The sequence below is a fragment of the Pseudorca crassidens genome, chromosome 12 (assembly GCF_039906515.1).
Source record: "Pseudorca crassidens isolate mPseCra1 chromosome 12, mPseCra1.hap1, whole genome shotgun sequence".
NCBI lineage: Eukaryota > Metazoa > Chordata > Mammalia > Artiodactyla > Delphinidae > Pseudorca > Pseudorca crassidens.
In genome coordinates, this window is record NC_090307.1 from 20,271,648 (window position 1) to 20,292,719 (window position 21,072).

Below are 21,072 nucleotides of genomic sequence, written 5' to 3' on the forward strand. Positions count from 1 at the left end.
GTAGGCATATCTCATTTGTTATGAAAGGCTGGTATGGTCTTTGAGGGCATGAATTCTGAATCATTGAGGATGTCAAAGTTCAACTAGGCTCTTTCCCTCTTTTTTTTTTTTTTTTTTTTGGTTTAAAAATAATAGACTCTCCCTTGTAGTCTTTGTTGGAAAAAACTAGCTCAGTGGACCAAGGGTCACCGTTCTTTTTTTTTAAAAATAATTTTTATTGGAGTATAGTTGTAAGGGTCACACTACTTAATTGAAGTCTCGTTGACGTTCAGTAAACTGTCTTTCTCCATAATATTTTCTTTCTGGTCATCCCTGTGTAGTTAAACGTGGTGTCTCCTGTATTACTCTGTTGTTCATTCCCCTAGGACCGGTGGCTTTCTCACCTAGCTGTCTTCCTCCCGCCAGACACAGTGCTGAACACACAGATACTAGATAAGTGTTTGATGTATGGCATGTAAAATTTTGTAAAACAGGGATTAAATGACCTCTTAGCCTTTGCTTTATATTACCTGTGATGTTGTGCTGTACAATTATCTCCATTTTATAGGTGGGGAGTTAGGACAAGGAAGTTAAGTAATAGGCTTGAGGTTGTACTGCTAGTAGGTGCAGAGTTAGAATCCTGATGCAGGTGGTTTAACCCCACAACTCTTAGCTACCCTGCTCTGCTGCTGCCTCACATAGAGATCTCTAGTTATATTCTGAAATACTGCAACATCTCTTGCCTAGTCTACTTTATTAAGCTTGGTGTACCACTAAAATAATGTAATTATGTACTGTTATGCTTGCATCCTGAAGTTGACAAGGGGTACGTTTTAAATCCTATTTCGCAGTGGAGCTGTTGTACCAAAAGATGATCTTCCAGTTCTATGTAATATTGAAGGGGGAAAAAAATGGAAAAATTGTGGTAAATTAACATAATTAAAGCAGTTTTTCTCTGGGTAACAGAAGTGACCATTTTGTTCAGAAATATCTCTCTTTCTCTTTTTCTTGTTTATCCTAGGATTGCCCCTCTTATTTATCAGATATTCAGATAGGCAACACTTTCGCTGAGGAGCAAGCTATATAGATCTTCTTCATTTTAAAAGCTTTCACTTAAATTAGAAGAAATCACATTGTAACTTGCAGGCTAAATGCAGCTTATGAGATAGTTTTATATGGTTCCTGGGAAAAGCTTTATATGTTTCTTTCAGAGTTAAGATATAGTTGAAATGTATCCTACAGACCAGTTTAAAAAAAAATCCCTTTAGTTGGAGAAAGGAAAAAAATACAATATTTATTAAATTCTTATTGCGTAATTGAAAGTTTAACCTGCTTTTAGTCTCTTTTCTTGATGATGCCTGATTAAAGCCTGAATCCAGAAATAAAAGACATAGGTGTGGTGGAAATTGTGCTCTGATAATTCTTTTCTCAACTGTACCATCACATCTTTTTGTGATGTGCTAGAGGGATTTCTGTTAGGTTGCAACATTGCCATCTGTCCTACATCCGATTTTTAGAGTTTGACATGCAAAGTCTCACCTGCCAGAACACGCATAATACCTGTCGTAGAGGAAATACATAGCTCAAAAGGAACTGATACACGTACATTCTAAAAATAATCTCCAACAGAAACTGATGTATGATTTTTTTCAAATTGCTTTTAAAATTTCATTTGTGAGATATAGAGTCACAATTTAAGTTTTCGTAATTTAACTTTAATTAGTGGAACAGAAGCAGATGATTTGTGAAGTTGATGATGACTTTTTTTGCTTTGTTTTTGTTTTACACTTTATAGTGGGACTAATAGAGATTCATAATGTTTAGGTTGTATTTGAGATTTGTTAGCCCAGCATGATGAATTAGAAATAAGCCATCAAGGGCTTCCCTGGTGGCGCAGTGGTTGAGAGTCCGCCTGCCGACATGGGTTCGTGCCCCGGTCCGGGAGGATCCCACATGCTGCAGGGCGGCTAGGCCCGTGAGCCATGGCCACTGAGCTTGCGTGCCCGGAGCCTGTGCTCCGCAACGGGAGAGGCCACAACATTGAGAGGCCCGCGTACCACAAAAAAAAAAAAAAAAAAGAAAGAAGTCATCGACTCTTATTTCATGGATTTACTGTTTGACTTGATAGGTATTACTTGCAGCTCTTGTCTGTTGATCTTTTACTGTTGTTTGCCATTTCCACTAAGAAATAACTAGACAAATTGACAAATAAAGTTTTACTTAATTTTGTCAGAACTTCTAAAAACTAAAACTTCTCAAGGAAGTAGAAGTATGAAATAGGGTGAAATTTGAATAATATATGTGGATCTTATGATTTTGCCTTATCTTATTAGAGTATAAATTCAAACTCGTTTGTTTGGGAACTTGACTACATAGGCAGTGTGTAAATGCAAATGATAGTAAATATAATTTAAAATTAGATCTTAAAAATTGAACACTTAGCATTTGTCAGGAACAATTATTAGTGATTTACAAATGTACGGAAGAAGAACATCATCCTCTTGTTGATTTCTGACTACTGTATCTTGGTATTCTTTTCCTCTTCTGTCTATACTGAAAGAATCCATAGATTAAAGCAAAAATGAATGTCCTTAGAATTCTTTTTAATGTGTATGCAGTGATGTATGCATCTCTTTAAAAAAGAAAGATCTTTCCTGGAGGCCCCTAGCAGAAGTGGGCAATATAATACAAAAGTGGATATATGAAATACACATTGCAACTTTTTATTGTTAGATGCTACAAAAGTCATAAATTTGCCGTGTCATATTGCCATAGCAGTTTCTAAATGCTTTCTCTCCATTTCTGTACTTATTTGAAGACCTTGTTTGAAGTAAGTCTGTCCGTAAACTATACTTGCATAGCACTGGTTTAGAATAAAAATAGGGACTCTGAGTCAGAAGATTGGGACTTGAATCTTGCTTTACTATTTTAACTTGGACAGATTCTTAAACTTCTGTAAGCTTCCAATTTCTCAAGTGTAAATCGGGTAGGAATTCTACTTCATGGAATTTTGTGAGATTAAATGAAAATACATGTAAGGCATTCGGCGTGTAGTAGATGGTCAATAGATCAGTAAAATCTTTGTTCCTTTCTCTTCACTTAATTACCCAACATAAATAGACGCATGTGCTTGTTAATTATGTGAGGATTTGCAATATTTTGTTGTATTTTGAAATGTGTTTAGGGTAGAGCTTAGGTTATACACGTTCATCAGAGGTTTAAAAAATATTTCATTTTTTCCCTGATTATAAAAATAACCCATGCTCAGTGTGGAAAATTGGGAAAATAGAGAAGAGTACATAAAGAGAAATGACAATCCTTATATAGTTCTAAAGAGAATCACTGTTAATATTTTGACACATTGTCTTCCATTCTGTTTTCTGAATATATTTGTCTGTGCACACACATATACACACACCCCAACACATATGTGTATATGTTCTTTCATAGTTCTTTTCATACTGGAGGAATCCATAGATTAAAGCAAGGATGAATGAATTTAAAATTCTTTTTAACATGTGTGCAGTGATGTATGCATTTCTTTAAAAAGGCCTTTTCCAGAGACCCCTAGCCTCTTTTTAAGAAATATAGTTTGTTTTTTGGGTGTTCTTATCTATCTATGTGTATGTTTTTTTATTATGGAAAAGTTCAAACATATGCAAAAACAAAAGTAGTTAGAAAAGTGTAATGAATTCCTCCTGTACTTGTCTACCAGTTTTAACAATTATTGACTCCTGGCCAGTCTCGTTTCATCAATATGCAGTCCCCTTCCCACCTCTCCCGTTATATTTTGAAATAATTTGCAGACATGCTTAATTTCTAACATTTCCATAGCAGTGTTCAGTCTCCAATTCAACCAAAATAACCAGTGTTTTTGCTTTTTCAGAAGGTGAGTGCTTGTGGCAGTGGGATGAGATTAGGTAGAATTCTATGTTCATTCATTTTTTATTTTTTAGTGGGTCACCCTGAATTTTTAACCGTATTCGTAACCATGATATAGAGATAATAGAATTTGCTGCCAATAATATACTCTTTGCATATAATTTTTGTTAAATAAATGCTAGTTTATGGAATAAGGATGATTGGTACAGAATTTGAATTCTACTAAAGGTCTTTCATACCATTTAAAATTGTGTGGTGATTCCTTAAACATTTAAGTCGAGGGAAAAGGTGGAATGCTGTCCTATCTTATCAGTAGCCAAATTGTAAATACACTTTTTTTCTTGTTGATACTTTAAAAATAATTCTCCACCCCAGCCCCCACCCCAGCTGCTAAGGAAATTCTTTCATGCTCCAATTTACTTGCCCAAACTCTTCATATTTAAAAAAAACTAGTTTTCAGTTTTCATGGGGAAATAGCTTGCATACTTTAATGTTTATATTTTAAGAATTTTATTATAGAACATTTCAAACATATATACAAAAGTAGAATTATATAAAGAACTACCAAGTATCCGGTTCAACAGTTGACAGCCTTATTTCATCCATACCCACATCTACTACCCTGACTCAGCCTTCATTATTTTGAAGCACATTTGACGTCCTATCATTTCATTCATTAATAACTATACTTCAGTATGCTATTTGTGAAGATAAGATTTGAACTTGTAGAAGTTTTACAGCCATACGGAACTCAGTGTTTCAAACTAAAAGAGATGCCAACAGGCGGTTCATGATTATTTACATAATTCCTATTACTTTGTTCTGTTAAGGCTTTATGGAAGAGGTATAAGATGGATTAGTGTTTCTGGGCTCTTGGGGATTGCGGGTGGAGACACACATGCTGGACCAAGTAAAATACATGGTTTGCATAGGGCTGAAGAGGGAAATCATTCAGCCTATTGATTCAGAATAGACTTGAATAAACCAATATGGCAGAAGTCACTGGGTAAGAGGAGTGGAAAATAGGGTTGAAAGGTTAAGAGAAGACTAGATGACAGAGAATCCTAAATGCAGGGCTAAAATGTTTGGCTCCCTTTTGCTAATGGGTTGAAGTCTGTTGAAGGCATTTAAACTGGCACTTTGGTAATAGTGGTGTTTGAGGAAGAGCAGTCTGGCTAGTTTAGGATGCAAAGAGGCTAGCAAATAGAAAATCAGCCTATTGTGGTGATTGAGACTTGAGGTGATAAAGATTTGGTTTAGGCAGTGGCAATGGAAATGGAAAGGAAGGATGGATTCAAAGGTGATTATGAAGGAACTGGATTTCGTAATTGATCAGAGATGGGAGATAGTAAGATAAGAGTAGATAAATTCTGCCTGGGACAAACTATAGAGGAGGGCTGAGGATGTTCATTTTAGGAAAGGCCTACATTTAAAGTTTGGGAGGAAAGGGGTTAAGGGGGACTGGGAGCTGACTTTTAGATGGATTTTCCTGTGTGTATGTCATGTAGTTTTGAAAAAATTGGTATATATTTCTTCGGATTAATTGGTTTGGCAGTTTTCTGATTGTACTAAGGTACAAAAAGATAATGTTAATTTCAGATTTTTAGTCTCAGCTAAAATTTGATTTCTGGAGACAATTGTTATTGAAAGGTAGAGAAATCTTTCAATACTTAACACTCTTGTAAGTAACAAGTAAACTTTAACACTTAGAGGGATAGAAAAAATAGAAAGTTGACATTTCTTTATTCCCAAACTTTTCCAGTGCTGTAGCTTCTGGAATTTTTATTATTCCCCACAAAGCACTTCCTGATGTTGTTGGAGAGCCATACACCTTAGAACTTACCCTTGAGACATAGACCTAACCATCTGCCATCCACGATGCTCCTTCCTGCTGATAGGCCGGTCCATCGTCTTCCACTCTGGTTGTCACCACCCCCACAGTTCATCCTGTTAGAAACTGGTTTGAAGTTATACTTGTGTTTGCTCAGACCTCTGGTCTCCTCATAATGGCTTGACTGGACATCATGATTATCCATTTTACCAAAGTAACATGAAAAAATACGTTTGCTCTACTACTCATTTTCAGAGTGCAGTTTCACATGCAAGCAGCGGTCTTCAGAGAGTTAATTTTCATATCATAGACTGGCAGGGCATATTACAGTTGTCTAGCTCCAGTAATGCCGTTTACAGATGAGTTCATAGAGTGACATAATGGGAATACTACTAAGTTAAGGTGACCGTTATTTAAGTCTTTCTGGTATCTCAATAAAGTTTTTTCTTAGATTTGAAAGTCAGATGCCAAATAAAATTTCTTTCCTTTTGATAATCTATAGTTAGAAACCTCTAAGGTAGAGTTAGGTTTAAAAAGTGCTTTAAATCAACTATACTTCAATTAAAAAAAAAAGTTGCTTTAAACAGCTTAATCAAAATGAAGGCAAGCAAAGACATAGTTCAAGTGATGAAATGTTCCAATATGAACCAGAAAAATGTAACTCATGCTTTTGATTTTCATTTAATAGTTACTTTTCTTCAGGGTATTTAGTGGGGAGGACAAGTTAAAGGTGAGATCACAGGTTGGCTCGGGATAGGCAGATCTAGGGGGCAGTTGGTAGGGAAATTTTTTGTGGTTGAAAGTGAAATATTAGTATTTCATTACCAGGATTAGAAGTAATCGCTTTGGGCAGAGAAAACTGAAAGTGACTAATATCCTTCACTAGTCTACTAGAGTTTAAAAAAAAATAATTTCCCTGAGTTACAACTTGATGCTTTTAGAATAAAAGCTTAGTCACATTAAGTCCTGGTGTGTCTGAGACTGTTACCTAACAGCAGCCATCTTAGAGGGCAGACAGATGATAACTTAGTCACTTTAGTGACATACAGTTGTTTTGTTTATCTAGCACTGACTTCCTTGGCCACCACTTCCAGAGTCATTTTGCCGTTGTGCAGTGGTCCCTATGGACAGAATTTCTGCTTAACCATTCCCATGGGCCTTGCCTTTCTAATATGCTTGCCTTCATCTCCTGCAGAGGAAGGTCCCTGGTCTTAAAATCCCTTGGGGCAGCCAGGTTGGCTTTCCTTAAAGCACCAAGCACAAGCTATAGCAGTTACGGAGAAGAAAATGACTTGTAGCACGTTCTGAAGGCAACAGTGTGTATGACCAGTACTTGTAGCTGTGCATTACAGATGCTTGTATCTGTATATCAAGTAGTTTATCAGAATCTTATTTACCAGTAACTGGAATATCTGATTATAAGGACTATATGCCTATTTTAGCTTAATTAAAATTATTCGTAATTATATAAGGATATAATAACAGGGTACTCTTTACCAATTTTTCATTAACTTGGGTTTTTTAGTAATACTTTTTATGTAGTATAAGATTAACCATGAAAATATTTTCCAGTTCAGTTTTTAAATTCCAGACAATGTAAGTTTTATATAAGCATAGACTTTTCTGTTCCATTGTGTCTGCAAATGAAAACCATGTTCTTAACTATTCAACTGAGAGGTTTTTTTTTTGCTCTCAGAAGTTACTTTGTTCAGTACTAGGCTGTATACGTTATGTTTGAGGGTTTTAATAAGGGACATCGTAATTTTTGGTTGTTTACTAATCAAGGGAATGTTTAGAATTGTAATGAAGTAGAATTGAGGGATAGTCGAATTATTTCTAAGTGGGCTTTCAGAATCACAGACAACTTCATAGATGCAGTGATATTTTAGCTGGGCTTGGAGGATTTAATAGTTTTTGTTTTGTTTTGGTTTGTTTTTTTTGCGGTATGCGGGCCTCTCACTGTTGTGGCCACTCCCGTTGCGGAGCATAGGCTCCGGATGCGCAGGCTCAGTGGCCATGGCTCACGGGCCCAGCCGCTGCACGGCATGTGGGATCTTCCCGGACAGGGGCCCGAACCCGTGTCCCCTGCATCAGCAGGCGGACTCTCAACCACTGTACCACCAGGGAAGCCCAGATTTAATAGTTTTATGATAGACAGGATATTGCTTATGCTCAACCTTCCACCTGGAAAGACATGGCTGGAAGGCAAAGGTACATGGCATATTTTGGTGATGTTGAGTTTAGAATGTGAGGTGTGTTCAAGGCTGGTGGGAAAAAGTCAGGAAAAAAAAAACGAACAGATGGAAGGTTTTTGATGTTCTGTTAAGGAGGCAAAACTATTTTGTCAGCATTGGGGAGTCTCTGAACATTTAGAACTTGGTATTGGATGTGTGGGCTGAGGGATGGAGCATTGAACATTGTGTTTGGCCTCCTAGCTTGAAGAGTAGTTGCTAAGTAGACAATAATGCTACAGTAGCGGGCAACACAAGAAGATCAGGTTTGGGGGTGGAAGTTTGCAGTGAGCAGAAATGATTCAAGTTTTAAACAGTATTGAGGGTTACGTGCTATTTTATTTTGTGATACTGAGCATATTTGGAAATCTGGATTAGAATGGGAGTTGAGGTTTGTTTCTACATAATTCTATATTCTTTCCTCTGCTGTGTTCTGGTTGTTGTTTGCTTCTTTCTATTCTGTTACATTCTGGTCTTAACTGGTTGTTATCTTCATCTGTAGGCTGAATTCTATACCTTGAATTGTGTTTCAGGAATAGCTATGTCATGTGATTGTGGAAAAAGAATGTTGATACGATCTTCAGTTGTGTTGAAGGCTGTGGTGGCAGAATACCATGGAATTTGTGACAGACTGGGGTGTGTTGATTTGGACTTGACCCAGAGAGAAGTTTTGCTGTTCCAGGGAAACGTAAATTGCTTGGTTTTCCAGCCTTTTCTCTTTTGTCTTCCTGTTGAATTATTTTTCTTTTATTGTAGTCAGCTGGTGCAAGGTTAAGTTCTCAATATGACATGTTGGCTTCTTTGAGAGGTATTTGAGAATTCTCACAATTCTCTTCTGGTGACATATCCCACTGCAGTTTATTCTAGCACATTTGGTTCAGAAAATTTATTAGATGAGACTTTGGGGTATTCTTCCTATAAAATTTTTCTTACATTTCAGTGCAATATGGGAAAAATTTTTTTAGGAAAGACTAGTTTAGTTTAGCCCTCTATATAATTACGGCACTTCTGTCATTTTCCAGCTTCAACAGTTTTTCTTACAGGAAATGAGTTATTCTTGATATCCTTCTCTCAGATAAAAGTTAGGCTAACAAAAGTCATGTCAGCATCATACAAACACATTTGCAAATGTTTGCCTTAGTTTTCTTTCAGTAACGTTAGGGAGCATTTAAATATTGTCAGAAATTCAACACTTTTTTTTCTGTTGTGAATGTTATGAGTTCAAATCGGTAGCGCAAAGATTATATGGGTTCCAAGTGTTGTGTAAATGTGTTGTTAACAGAGTTGTTGACTTTAGAACAATTTGTTTTGAAGTTCTTTGTGATTACTGTTGGCATTGTGTATGTGTAATACAGAAAAAAAGATTTCAAAAATCAGTTTGGAAAATTTGTAAGATTGAAGACGTTTGCAGTGTGCACATTGTGTTGTGCATGCTGTTTGGGTTGGGATTCTGTTAATGGTTGCTGGGTGAGTGACCAGTGGGATAATCGGTATTCACATCTGTTATGTGCTCCAGGGGTGTACCTAGTGGAGTATTATATTAGGTGACACATTATCTCTTTTTACAGGAGATAAAAAGTTCTAATTAAGTTCCTTTAAAACTTCTAATATTTCTTTGAAAAAAAATATGTAAAATCGTGATGTGATAGTAATTGGGAGCAGAAAAGAAGGCATGAAGAAAAGGGTTATGTAGTGATCTAGGGTAAATATTGTTGTCTTTTGTACAATTAATGTTATCTTTCTTCTAGTCCAAGTGGTAAGAAGTTCAGAAGCAAACCTCAGTTGGCAAGGTACCTGGGAAATACTGTTGACCTCAGCAGTTTTGACTTCAGAACTGGAAAGATGATGCCTAGTAAATTACAGAAGAACAAACAGAGACTGCGGAATGATCCTCTCAATCAAAATAAGGTTGGTTAATTTACTTATAGCAAATGAATGCTATTCCAGAAGCTCTCCCAAAAGTATCTTACATTGTACTATGTCACTGGAATTTTGGTTGCCTGAATGTCCCAGTTTTTTTTTCACCTCCCCCTCCAAAGCATTTTGACTTATATATCTGATTAATTTTCTGGTAGTTGGCTTACAGAGAGATAGCCTAAGTAAAATTGTGCACAGTTGAAAACAGCATTTCAGTATCTCTCTAGGCCAACATACATCACACTTTTGGCCCATTGGGACTATTTACAAAAGATTTCTTTGTTGATGTTAATTGTCTCCTTTATTCCCCCCCTTAAAATAGTTCCTGTTGCCCAAAAAGAGGCAAAATTTTATTGTGGCGCAAGTATCCTTACCTACCACATAGTTTATACTTACCTGTTAATTTTCAGGATTAGGATTTGAGAAAGAGCAGTTTTTATTTTGACTTTCTGATGATGTTGAGGATAGTGACCTTTAGGAATAATATTCTCATTCTAATACTGTGATTGGAGATTGTTCCATTAGCTCTTATTTTTACTGAGTTGCTTAGTTGATGGTTTATTGTACAGGAATTTAAATGAGTAGCATTTGAATTCTGATGCTAATTTAATTGTATTAAAGCACCCACTATCTGTACAGAGAAAGCTCCCCACCTCCCCGTGGCCCCGAAACAACTAATCTTAGATAACCTTTTTTTCTTTTTCCAGTTTTTTTCCCTCTGAATTTCAGAGAAACACACGTATGTGTGTTGCCACCACCATTGTCTCACACTGACCATGAAAATGGTGGAGGGAAAAGGAAGGGCTTTTCTTTCTAGGTATTTGGTCGATGTAGCCCTGTGTGCCCCTTGGGAGTGCCGCGTTCACTTGAGGAACTGGGGCGGCGTATGGAGTGGGGCGGGCATGGTTTGATGTAGTGGCTCTGCCTCTTAACAGCTCATGCAGTCATGGGCAACTTTATTAACCTCTGATGGCCTCAGATTTCTCATTTGTAAAATTTAGGTAATAAAATCTTTCCTTTAGTTGTTGTGAGGAGTAAACAGGAATTTATGTGAAATTACCTAGCAAGTTCCTTTCCTGTTCCCGTTGTAGCTTCCTAGGCAGGGAGCTACCTCAGTGAACAGTGTTGCCTGGTGGCCAGTGTAGGAAACTTTTCTGACCTGAGCTCTCTTCCTCCTCACCTTTTACTTTTCCTGGAGAATATGGGATCTCTGCTTCATATCCCTCTTTTTTTTCAGAATTCAGCTTAACAGTTGTCTTTTTTTTTAAACAATAGTTTGATTTCCAAAAAAATGGTGTGGAGGTGAGAATGCACTGTTTCCTCACATACTGCGTTAGTTACCTGGCATGGTTTCCAAAGGGGCATCAGCAAGTACCATGTTTAGCGGCAGAGTGGGAAGGGAAGGCTGGAATTGCCTCCGTATCGCTTAACTATGGTGTTACTGTGGGTTGATGGTTCTGAAGGTGTTAAGGAGGGTATGAGGTAGTGGTAGGAGTCGGGGGGTGCTCAGGTTGGGACCTTGAGTGTGTCGAGGCGAAGCTGGGTGATTTCAGCTTAAGAAAGTCTTTATTCTGGGCTTATTTTGCTGCTTAGATGTACGGAGGAAAATCACTATTTATTTTTCTGAAACTGCCTTTTTAAAACTCTGAACAGTGCTGGATGTCTTTTGAAGGGGCTTAAATATTTATGAAATGAATGGAATGCTTTCAAACTACTCTGTTGTTACCAGAATCACAGTTAAGCTGCGCTAAGTGTAATATGAAGATATACTTCCTGGTAGTTATGATTCACTAAAAACCTAAAACTAATTCGTCTCTTTAGTTTGTATGCACCTTTCCGCTCTAGCTGCGCTGGACTGCTCATCATCCTGCACCGTGGCATGTGCTTTCAAGATTCTGCTTGCTCATGTGCTGTTTCCTCTGCTTGGAGTGTGCTTCCCCCTTCCCCTCCATCTGCTGGACTGCTCCTCGTCCAAGGCCCAGCTCCACTGTCTCCGTCTCTGTGAAGCCCGCTCTGCACCCTCCAGGCAGAACCAGTCCTTCCTTCCATAATGCCTCCCTGGTGCTTGGCCGTTGTATTTGTGATCGCTTGTCGGCTTCAGCTAGAGTGTGAGCTCCGTGAGGGCAGGGTCCGTGTCTTTTGTTTTGTTTTGGTATATTTGGTCCAAAGCCTAGCATACGGTAGGTACTTAATAAATGTTTGCTGAATGTTTGTGTATTATTCACCTCATTCCAGAAGTTTATAGTGGTCATAAATGTTTACTGAATAAATTAATATACCATGCATATTTTGGAAATGCCTTTTATTATCATTGTTTTCTGAAGCTCTCTGTCTGAATTTTGGGGGGCCTGATTTATTTTTGTATCTGATTTTATTTTAGTTGAGTAGACAGAAGATGGAGTTTTTCCTTTTTTTTTTTCTTTCAAGTACGCTCTCTTTTGGAGTAACATCAACATTAAATATCTCTATAAAGCAGAAAACATGTTTGTGGGTAATTAATAATAACTATATTAGGTATTTTTTTTATAATAATACAGTATAGAGAAAATTCAGAGATTTAAAGTGATAAACAGGAATCTGAAGTAGTGTTTTGCTATGTAGTTGTGAACCTGGCTGAAGTGCTTTATTAATTGTATTATTATTTCTTAGTATTCACTGGTTTGTTTTATTTTTTGAGATTCCACATGTAAATGATAACATACAGTATTTGTCTTTCTCTGTCTGACTTATTTCATTTAGCATAATACCCTCCAGGTCCATCCATATTGTTGCAAATGGCAAAATTTCATTCTTTTTTTATGGCTGAGTAGTATTCAGGGGTGTGTGTGTGCGTGTGTGTGTATCTGTATCTTTATATATCACATCTTCTTTATCCATTCATCTGTTGATGGATGCTTAGGTTGCTTCCATATCTTGGCTATTGTAAATGCTGCTTGTGAACATTGGGGTGCATGTATCTTTTCAAATTAGTGCTTTCGTTTTCTTCGGCTGTATACCTAGGAGTGAAATTTTTTTAAAGACTCGTATCTTTAAAGAATTAGAAATGTAATGAACAAAATAAACTTTGAAACAGGCTAAATTGTTTATATTGACTGATTATAAACTGTGATTTTAATGTATCTTTTATATCAAAGGGGAATTTACTGGGTGAATATCTTCAGGTGTGTTTGGAAAAATATCTTTCGAAGATCTTTGCAAAATGGTTTTTAATTCTTTTCGGATTGGTGGGTACAATGGAGTGGACATTATCTTTCGATTGATACTTACTAAGGTTTTTGCAGTATCTATTCCCGTTTGTCTCAAACTCAGTCTTAACCTTACCCTGAAAATCTGTTCCATTATTGATCACATTGTACCTTATTGATTTTCTTGCCACTGCCTTGATTATTTCCAGCCGCTACTTCCGTCTCTTCAGCTGATAAAGCAGAATTGAAATATCGAGTATGTTACTAAAGATATTCCATTAGGTTAATGGAAAAAGACTAGAGACAGATTTGGAAGTCATCAACCTAGAGCTGATATTTGAAGTCATGAGCAGCTTTCTCAAAGCTTACTCAGAGGGAGAAGTTGTAGAGCAGCACCATCAATAGCAGTTTCTGTGATGATGGAGACGTTTTAGCCACCAGCCACATTTGGCTGCTGAGTACTTGAAATGTGGCTAGTGTGATTGAATAACTGAACTTTTAGGGTTTTCTTTTGCGGTACGCGGGCCTCTCACTGCTGTGGCCTCTCCCGTTGCGGAGCACAGGCTCTGGACGCGCAGGCTCAGCGGCCATGGCTCACGGGCCCAGCTGCTCCGCAGCATGTGGGATCCTCCCGGACCGGGGCACGAACCTGTGTCCCCTGCACCGGCAGGCGGACTCTCAACCACTGCGCCACCAGGGAAGCCCTGAACTTTTAGTTTTATTTAAAGGTTAAGTAGCCATATGTGCCTAGGGCCTACCGTATTGGACTGCACAGTTCTAGAGCTATGCCTCTCAATACAACTTTTGCTTCGAAAGCTGAATATTGTCTAGGTATTTATGCAGGCTTTGCTTTTTCAAAGAGGAGATGTTTCAGTGTTTTAGAGATATGATCCTCAACATTTTATGAAGGAAGTTAATTTCTTAAAAAGATACATTTCTTTAAGAATTAGAGAACAGTCTTAAGATTGGGTTAAGAAGAGTACGGTGTTTCTCAGCACAGGATATGTTTAAGGAACTTGAGCAGCTTGGTTTTCTTGCTAGGAATTTATTTTAATGTTTCAGATGTGTAAATATTAAACTGAATTCCTTGTGTTTCTAGCTCTTAACAATACTGAAATGTTTATGAATTAAATCTACAAAACTAATAAAATTCCAGTTCCCTAACATTAACGTGGATATATTTTACAGCTTGCTCACAATATGAATATGGTGTGGAACAAATTGTATTTTAGCCTGACTTGTCAACTCTGCTAATACCTTGGAAAGACTCAGTTCTTTCATCACATTTCACACATTTGAAACATTTGGAAATAAAGAGCATTATGTTCTCTTGAAGGAATTAATTGTATAAGTCTGCCATTATTTTCTAATGAATTACCTTGGTTTATGGTACTGTGCTATTGTGATTATAAACACAGCATTGGATTCTGTATGGTTGTGTCCTAAGTACTTAATCAAACCATCTAGCAGGTGTTTGCTTTAATTATCTTCAACAAAATAATAACAAATTCTTGTAGAGAGCTAATGTATCTTGGGAGCAATATTGGTGCAAGTTGAGAAACTTAAGTGAGCTGGTGGTAATGGTGGAAGTCAGATTGGGTATTGGATAGGTGAATATCCAGTAGGTGTGATTTGGGAAAAGGGGAGACTTGAAGTAGGGAGAGCAGTTTGAGTTGTTTTAGTCCAGAAAAATAATGATGGCTTGAATTAATGCTGTATTAGGAGGTATGAAAAGGTGTGAGACTCAGTCAACAGAAATTAGTAGATATGAGTACCTGATGATTGTAGAGAGAGGGAATTGTTGATGCTAGCTACAATTCTGGCTTGAGTCACTTGGGACAGGGGTCAGTAGGAAGTAGGACAAGAAGAGCAGGTTTGGGGAGGGGGTTGGTGAGGAAGATTGAGTTAAAATACTTTTGTTTCTTGGACGTCTGAAAAGAAATTGTGGACCGCCAGGGTTTCCCAGGTCACACTTCGAGAACTCCTGTCATAGTGGTTTGCTAAAACATATTGAGATCGCCCAACATAGGGGCAAACAGAAAAGTATCTTGTCACACTGTAGGCAGTGAATAAATTAGTTGTGTGGGGAGTAAGAAGGAACTTCCAGAAAGGTAGTAGGAGAATGAAGAGAACGTGGTGTTATAAAAGCCTAGGAAAGATTTTTGGTTAGATGCCGTGGAGAGATCAAGGAGGATAAAGACTTTGTAGTATTCATTGGATTTTCAAATTAGAAGTCACCTTGTGACTTTGATATAACCAGCTTTTGAGGGATAGAAGGACCAGAAGTCATATTTAGAATGCCAGAAAGTTTCTGGGAAATGAGGTATTAGAAGCAAAAATGTAGCCTGCTGTTTCAAAAGTTTAAAAAAATTTTATTTGATATTATTATTTGATTAGGATTTGCACACATGGTAGAAAGGATATTCAGTGCGAAACATCTCTCTCCTCTTTCAGCCTCTCAAGCTCAGCCTCTTCCCTAGAGGAAACGGTTGTTAACCAGTGGGGTTTTGGTGTGTCCTTTCAGAGCGTGCGTGCATTTCTGCATCTCCCCATAAAATGGTTAGACTACTCTTGTGAAGCTTGAATGAGAGCTAGAGGAAAGAGGACAATATTCAGAAGAGAATGCACCATCAAGGAACATTATTATTATTCTTATTTTTCCTGTAAACGTTGAAAGAGGCCAACTTGGCAGGAACCAGTAGAGTTAGGGAGGTGTCTAACCTGAGAGTCCACGTTTCAGGATGCTCTTCAGGAACCTTTGTAATGTGTGTAATACTTTCTGTTATGAATTTTTAAAAATTAATTTATTTTTGACTGCGTTGGGTCTTTGTTGCTGCATGCATGTGGGCTTTCTCTAGTTGCAGTGAGTGGGGACTGCTCTTTGTTGCGGTGCACAGGCTTCTCACTGCGGTGGCTTCTCTTGTTGCAGAGCGCGAGCTCTAGGCGTGCGGGCTTCAGTAGTTGTGGCTCACGGGCTCTAGAGCGCAGGCTCAGTAGTTGTGGTGCACGGGCTCAGTTGCTTCGTGGCATGTGGGACCTTCCCGGACCAGGGCTCGAACCCATGTCCCCTGCATTGGCAGGCAGATTCTTAACCACTCCGCCACCAGGGAAGCCCGTTATGAATTTTTTAAGGAAAACGTCTATCTTCATCAACTTCTTAAAGGAGACTGTAGCCGAAAAAGTTAATAACTACTGTTTTACAGACAGGAAGAGGGAGTAAGGCTTTGGCAGAAGATGTTAAAAGACCAGCTCATTTGCTGTAGCTCAAATTAGGCATTTGTTTAACTGATTAGGAATTTTTCAGTTATTGAAGTAGCACCTTAGAGGGGTGATTTATTTCTGTCCTAGGGACCCCATTGTCAACCAGCACTAAAGGGCCCTGTGGTAGGATCAGTCTGATTACCAACTCCTGGTATTGTGGTAAGAAGTACCCCTTGGCTTCTACCTTCCTAGAATCTTTCCATCCAAACTGAAAACAGAGACCTCATTCCTTATATCAACATTCCTGGCCTATCGGGAAAGTAAAATCTTTCCCAAAGATGCTGGTGCTTTTTTCATCACTGTGTTAAGCCCTTGCTGAACAGAGTGTCTTTTGGTCTCTCTCTGTTGGATATAGTTGGGGGTGGAAGGAGGAGAGAGTAGATTACAGCTGATGAATCCAGCATTTCTAGGCCTTGAAGTCCTTACAGGGGATTACTGGCATCTCCCTTAAGTGTGGGCCACTCTTGAGAACAGGTTTCTGTTAATTGGAAATGAAATTGACAGAAGCGGAAGTGAGGAGCAAGTAGCTGTTAACAGTAGCACAATGAGGAACGACGATGGCCTAGACACATGTGCTGATAGAAGTGAATAGACCCTAGTTCTGTTGTGAATATAGACTTGACAGAATTTACTAATGAATGGGTTGTGAAAGATGACAGAGAAGACTCAAAGTGTGAGCCCTTAGATTTTAGATAGATTGAGTGACTGGGTGGATTGGATTGCCATCTACTGAGATTGCCTTAGGAAAGAATTTATATGGGTGAATACAATAATTTCAACCTCGAATATGCAGAGTTTGAGATGCTTATTAAACATCCAAATGGACATGTCATGTCATGTGTGTATACTAATTGAGAGGTCTGAGCTGGAAAGTCATTAGCACGTAAGTAGTGTTCCAAGTAATGGGACTGGAGTTTATAGATAGGTAGATAGATAGATAGAAGGATCCAGAACAAAGCTCTGAGAAAGTCTGGTAATTAAAATTGGGTTAGAGTAGAAGGAATCAGCAAAGTGGATTGTGAAAGAATGGCTAGTAAGGTAGGAGAGACATAGAAGAGGAGAAGGTTTCAAAAAAAAGAGTGGTCTGTTACATTGATTGTTGCTGAAAGTTTGAATGGAGGAAGACAGAAATTTCCATTGAGTTTGGCAGCATGAAGGTTATTAATAACCTTGATAGCAGTAGTTTCAGTGGGAAGAGAAGCTAGATTGGATTGGGCTGAAGGTGAATGAGAGTTAAAATTGTCAGCATGGACAATTCTTTCAATAAATTTTCTTGGCTAGGAAGGAGAATCACTAGATAGTAGATGAAAGGGATGCTGATTTGGGTAATCTCCCATTTTAATGATTGTCAAAAGGATAAGAATGGGGTCTATAGCACAAGTGGAAAAACCACAGAGGGCAAGAAAGTTAAGCATATTTGCAGTGTAATAACAATGATGATGGACCATGGAATCTATACTGGGTAGGGAGGAATGTGAAAGAGGTTATGGAAGAGGAAGAAATACGATCAGTCAGTGGATGGGAAATATTGATGGGTTCAAGGAATGCAGAGAGTAAGTCCTCTGTGAGTTACAAGGATAGGAAGTAGAAATTGGACAGTTGGACGCTTGATTGAGATATTGGAGATGGTGTAGTTACTAGTGTTGGGAAGCCTGTGCCTGTAGTGTTAGGTGGGCGAGGTTGGGTGGACAAATAGTTCAGAGGACTCAGGATGTTGGGTGGAATATCCACATGGATAGTGAGGCCTTTAAGAATGACAAGAGTTGGGGTGGAGAGGAAAACGTGAAACAGAAACTAAAGTCTTTAGTGAATAAGGAGAAAGCAGGGACAAAGGGTAGACAGTAGTATAGTCAGATCCTATGAGCTTCAGAGGAGCTCCTGTTTTTGGAGGAGGAAAAATAGATGATTTGAGAAAGATGGGGAGAAAGGAGGCAATTACCACTTCCTGACCCTCAGATATGTAGTTGTAAGAGAGAGAGAAAAAACTCTTTCTCTTTAAATTTGAAAGAACTTTAGGGGAGATAGGATCTTTGAGGGACAGCCAAGTTTCAGTAAGCCCAGCATCTTGAAAGAATGTTTAAAGAAAATATTGAGGGTATAGGAGAGCCTGCTGATCAGTCACTCGAGTGTACAGTGCAAGGACTGGGGGGGTAGGATGGGTAAGGTGGGGGGTTGGTTTTCAAACGTCAGATGGTTAAATCAATGTAATTATTCATGACTGGAATTTTTAAGGTATGAAATGCAATAGGATAGAAAATAGTGTCCATCCCACTTAGTAAGGATAAGTATTTTAGGTGACTTTTGTGATACACACCCTTGTGTATACTAAGTCATGATGTAAAGTATATATTTCTACTCTTAGTTAAAGTCAAAAAAGTTTGAGAGCCATTGAACTATGACGTGGATGTACAGAATATTTTGGAGATGAGTACTGGGTGATGACCTATGATCTGGGGGACTTGGCTGTTTGGTTATTATGAAGATAGGATGTGGGGTGTGATGGGATTAATTTTGATAATTGCTAGAGCAGAGTATACAAACATTTGAAATATTATTGTCCTGACTTTTTAGAAAGGAGGTACATGTTCCTCTGCCAGATAACTATTGTAAGTGAACTCAGAAGAACTTTCTTAGGCAGGTAGGACCTGTCTGGAACTCTGAGCCCCAAAAGAACAGGCTTTATTCCTGCCTTAGTTCCCAGCCTCCTACATGAGTGATCTGCTACAGGACTACTCAGCACAGTATGGGCTCCTTAAACACCTTTGCTTACCTCCCTAAGAGAGAATAGTTTTACCATTTGGGACAGGCTGAATTCTCACTAAACTTTTTAGGATTCAAGTTGATTAACTCTGTTTATCTCCAAGTTAATATTCTTCTTTTTTTTTTGGCTGTGTTGGGTCTTCATTGCTGCGCGAGAGCTTTGTCTAGTTGCGGAGAGTGGGCTTCTCATTGTGGTGGCTTCTCTGGCTGTGGAGCACAGGCTCTAAGCGTGCGGGCCTCAGTAGTTGCAGCATGCAGGCTCAGTGGTTGTGGCTCGTGGGCTCTAGAGCGCAGGCCCAGTAGTTGTGGCGCACAGGCTTAGTTACTCCGCAGCATGTGGGATGTTCCTGGACCAGGGATCGAACCCGTGTCCCTTGCATTGGCAGGCGGATTCTTAACCACTGTGCCACCAGGGAAGTCCTATTATTCTTACCAATTAAACTTACACCAACTTTGAGTTGGTGTAACAACCAAGAGATAACCTGTCTCATCTCTATAACTTACCTGTTGACATCCTGTTAACCCTGCACTTTGGCCCAAGGTTTTAATCTCCATACCAGTCTCCTTTATCTAGACCACTGCTAAATTTTAGGTTATTTTACTATACAGATGAGAAGTTGTTATGGCCAGTAAGTTATAGTGAGATGATCGAAGTTTTCAGATCCATAATGAAGAACATTTTTCCTAAACCGTGGCTCTCTAGGAGCAATATGGCATGCTTTCTGCCAATGTATAGTTTGTTTTGATGTCTTAATCTCATGTTGGCAGTCTGCTGAGTTATACGTTTTTTGTACTCTTTATTTCCCATTATTTCATGGTATAACATCACTATAATTGACAGTGACTTTGCCAAAAACACCATCTGAGGATTTATTTTCCCATGGGATGTTTGTGTAGGACTGGCTGTGTATCTATAAGCATAACTTCATGTTAAATACTAATAAATGGAACAAGTCTGGGGATTATTTTACATTGGTAATCTTGAGGTATATAATACAGATGACTATGCTTAATAATTTTGACATGGATATCATAGACCATGTTGAGTTAATAATTTCCACTTTACGTAGTAGCGTGGGTACGTTTCAGTCTGACAATGAGTATTCAGGAGTAAGGGCTGCATAACACAAGACCTTACATGTAACAGACATTTTATGCATCATTTATTCCACAAAAAATATTTAGCACATTCTGTGTGCTCAGACATTATTCCAGATTCTGGAAATATAGTAGAGGAAGCTTATGTGTTTGTGGAGCTTATTATTCTAGTGGTATGACAAACTAATACACAATTTAAGTATTAAATGCTACACAGTAAATTAAGTAAGAATGGTTGAGATTGACTAGGTGGCTATTTTAGGCTGAGTGATCAGGAAAGCTTTTTGGAGGGTGTGAGTTTTGGCCAAGATCTGAATGAGAAGGAATCAGCTCTATAAAAACCAGAGGGAAGGGCTTCCCTGGTGGCGCAGTGGTTGAGAGTCCGCCTGCCGATGCAGGAGACGCGGGTTCGTGCCCCGGTCGGGGAAGAGCCCACATGCCGCGGAGTGGCTGGGCCCGTGAGCCATGGCCGCTGAGTCTGCGCGTCCGGAGCCTGTGCTCCGCAACAAGAGAGGCCACAACAGTGAGAGGCCCATGTACCGCAAAAACAAAACAAAACAAAACAAAAAATAAACCCCCGAGGGAAAAGTGTTCTAAGCAGAGGGAATAGCCAGTGCAAAATCCTCAAGGCCGGATACATTTAGCATATGAGGGGAGAAAGTAGGCCATGGTGGCTGGAGGTTAGTGAGTGGGAAAGGGGTACTTGGTGAGGTCAAGGAAGAAGACAAACCTAATGACAGGACTTGGGAGGCCACCATAAGGAGTGGTATGGAATGCTTATTTGTGGACTTTATGTAGGGAGCGATATGCTCTCTGGCTGCTGTGTGGAGAATATACTGTAGAGGTGTAGAAGTGGGAGCTGCGGGCCAGTTATAGCAGGAGGCTGTTTACCCAGGCTGGGATGATGATGCCTTGGACAGTGGTCGTT

The 21,072-nt window shown here is 38.8% G+C and overlaps 1 protein-coding gene across 1 annotated transcript in view; it reads left to right on the forward strand.

Annotated features, from left to right (window-relative positions):
- MBD2 (methyl-CpG binding domain protein 2) overlaps positions 1 to 21,072 on the forward strand; it is a 76,587-nt gene that overhangs the window by 5,796 nt on the left and 49,719 nt on the right. The window contains exon 2 of the mRNA XM_067699054.1: positions 9,672 to 9,831. Within this exon, the coding sequence (XP_067555155.1) occupies positions 9,672 to 9,831 (160 nt within the window). The remainder of the gene's footprint in view (positions 1 to 9,671; positions 9,832 to 21,072) is intronic.